Source organism: Monoraphidium neglectum, assembly GCF_000611645.1.
Source record: "Monoraphidium neglectum strain SAG 48.87 unplaced genomic scaffold scaffold01275, whole genome shotgun sequence".
Classification (NCBI taxonomy): domain Eukaryota; kingdom Viridiplantae; phylum Chlorophyta; class Chlorophyceae; order Sphaeropleales; family Selenastraceae; genus Monoraphidium; species Monoraphidium neglectum.
Genome location: NW_014012353.1, coordinates 1 through 1,378, shown reverse-complemented (window position 1 = coordinate 1,378; position 1,378 = coordinate 1). Strand labels below are relative to the sequence as shown.

Below are 1,378 nucleotides of genomic sequence, written 5' to 3'. Positions count from 1 at the left end.
TCACACCTGCAGGTAAAAGGAGGTGGATGCAAGGCAGAGGGGCACATCAGCAACTGGCGCGGCCATTGTCCACACCATAGCTCCTCGACCTGAGTCCCAACACAACCCCTTCCGGTGCATATAGTGCTCCACCCCTCCCCCCCGCACCTTCTTGATGATCTGCACGATGTCCTCGTCTGTCAGCACGTGGTCCTTGCCCACCTGGGCGGTGGGCGGTCAGGATGGTCAAAGCACAGGTGGCCGATGAGGCTGCAGGCAGCAATGACTCAGGGGATCCAGTCGGAAACTCCCCCAGAGAACCGGGAAGGCGGACTGCTCATTGCAACCAGTGGTGATGTTACGCATCACAGACTGACGATTGATGTGAGGGTGAGCGCTCTGTCGCCCCTACCTTCTGCGGCCGGTGCTTTGCGCTGGTGCCCCACACCAGGGCGTACTTGAGCTGAGGTTGCAACCAGGGGGTGAGGGCAGAAGCAGTGTGTGTTTATTTGTGTGTGTGTGCATGCGTGTGTGTGTGTGTGTGTGTGTGTGTGTGTGTATGTGTGCGCGTGCATTGGTGCATGCATGCGCGTGCGTGCGCGCATGTGTGTGTGTGTGTGTGTGTACGTGCATTGGTGCATGCATGCATGCGTGCGTGCGTATGTGTGTGTGTGTGTGTGTGTGTGTGTGTGTGTGCGCGCGCGCGTTTGTGTGCGTGCGTGCGTTTGTGTGTGCCACCACGTATGTGCGCGCGCCTGCACTCGTATGAAACCCCAGCACAAGCATACCAGGTCAGATGCGCACTCACGAGTGTATGTGAACGCCAGCCTGGCGCACAAAAGAGTGCGTGGCACCCCAGTCTGCAGTCTCCTGTCCGTCACCACGACACAAACCGCTCCTGCCCGCAAGCCTCCCCCGCCCCCCACCTGCTTGATCATGGTCTTGTGCAGCTTGTTGCAGAAGCCCTCGATGGAGCACTGCGTGCGCCGCAGCACCACCGGCTCGTTGAAGTCCGGCAGCTTGCCCTTGGGCTTGGTGTAGACGCGCACCTTTTGGGATTGAGGAGGATGAGGGGGCAGGAGTGGGGTGGAGTCGTCGATAGAGATCGGTGAGGGAGGCAAGGAAGCAAGGAGGAGGCGCTCGCACAGCGTGGCGATGGCGTCAAGGTTGTGGGCTCAGGCCAGGTGGAGTCGGGACGTGGGCGAGGGACACATGGGCGCGGCGGCGGCCAGACCAGCGGGGGTGAATTCCAGTGGGCACGCTCTCGAGGCTGATGGGGTGCGATGCAGTTCAGTTTGTGCTCGGCTTAGTTATTAATCATTGGATCACTGCACACTCCCTGACGAGCGCTGTTGTGATCGCATGGCCCCCTGTGCCCCATGCCCCACCCCTCCCCAAC

The 1,378-nt window shown here is 60.7% G+C and overlaps 1 protein-coding gene across 1 annotated transcript; it reads right to left on the bottom strand.

Moving 5' to 3' along the window:
- On the bottom strand, positions 1-1,343 carry MNEG_7288 (GTP-binding protein; the record flags this gene model as incomplete). Its single annotated transcript, XM_014044237.1, has 5 exons — positions 1-6; positions 148-201; positions 392-442; positions 906-1,028; positions 1,314-1,343. 5 exons carry the CDS (start codon positions 1,341-1,343, stop codon positions 1-3), a joined length of 264 nt encoding a protein of 87 aa, XP_013899691.1.
- Between the last annotated feature and the right edge of the window lie 35 nt (positions 1,344-1,378).